Raw genomic sequence first — 934 nt, forward strand, 5'->3', positions numbered from 1 at the left:
TCCCCCCCCCCCCCCCCGGCCGCTCATCCGGCGAGGCCCCGAGCCCGTGGGAGAGGCCGCTCACGTCTTCGACGCTGCCCGAGGTGCGGTCCTTCCAGCAGAAGTGGATGAGGGAGTCATCGGTCTGCTGGATGTAGACAAGGCCTTTCCGCTTGTCTGGGGTGACGGTGCTGCCCTTCAGCGACATCTTCCCCGCGCGGAACTCCACCAGGTACTTGCTGGACGAGCCACGGGAGCCCGGCACCAGACTGGGGAACAGCGCGCCCGACGACATGTTGCAGAGAGCCGCCCGGCGCCTTCACCTCACAGCCCGCGGCCGCAACACTCTTCCGGCTCCCGCACCGGAAGGCCGCCCTCGCCACCGCCCCGTTGGACGCGGCCCGGCCCCCCATTGGCCCGCTGCGTTGCCACTCGAGGCAAAGCCAGCCCGGCATGCCCCGCGCCGCGGCGTTCGGGACCATTGTGCTGTGTCATACGGGCCGAACCATGCGCGGTGGGAGGGGGGGAAGCGGCTTCTACCTAATGGAACTGCCCCTTGTCCCGCGCGGGGCGGGGAGCGGCGGCAGCTGGAACTGCTACACCAGGACCTGGCCCTGCAGGGCTGCAACCTGGCCTGGGGCCCAGCACAGACCTGTTTCCAAATTCCCACTGGTGCTACAGCCACATTTCCAATGGGGGCCCAGGCTCAGGGGTAGAAACACCCAGGGGAGAAGAGCATTCACCAGCGACACCCCTGTCATAGAGGGAAAACAGGCCCTCGTGTGCAGGATCAGGCCCCTTACGCCCTACGACCACGTGGCAGGACCCGGACCTGCAGCGTCCTCACTTACCAAGTGCTGGAAAGCAAACAGAAGTCTGCCACTGAAGTGGCACGAACGGATACCACCACTGGTGACAGGAGGGGCATAGACATCCACTTGCTTGGCTTTTTTTT

The 934-nt window shown here is 65.8% G+C and overlaps 1 protein-coding gene across 1 annotated transcript in view; it reads right to left on the minus strand.

The window, feature by feature from the left end:
* ADRM1 (adhesion regulating molecule 1) overlaps positions 1-334 on the minus strand; it is a 5,343-nt gene extending 5,009 nt beyond the window's left edge. The window contains exon 1 of the mRNA XM_019510149.1: positions 65-334. Coding sequence (XP_019365694.1) covers positions 65-274 — 210 coding nt within the window. The 5' untranslated portion in view covers positions 275-334. The remainder of the gene's footprint in view (positions 1-64) is intronic.
* Positions 335-934: the final 600 nt, after the last annotated feature.

Source organism: Gavialis gangeticus, unplaced genomic scaffold (assembly GCF_001723915.1).
Source record: "Gavialis gangeticus isolate Ggan-Ray unplaced genomic scaffold, GavGan_comp1, whole genome shotgun sequence".
Lineage (NCBI taxonomy): Eukaryota > Metazoa > Chordata > Crocodylia > Gavialidae > Gavialis > Gavialis gangeticus.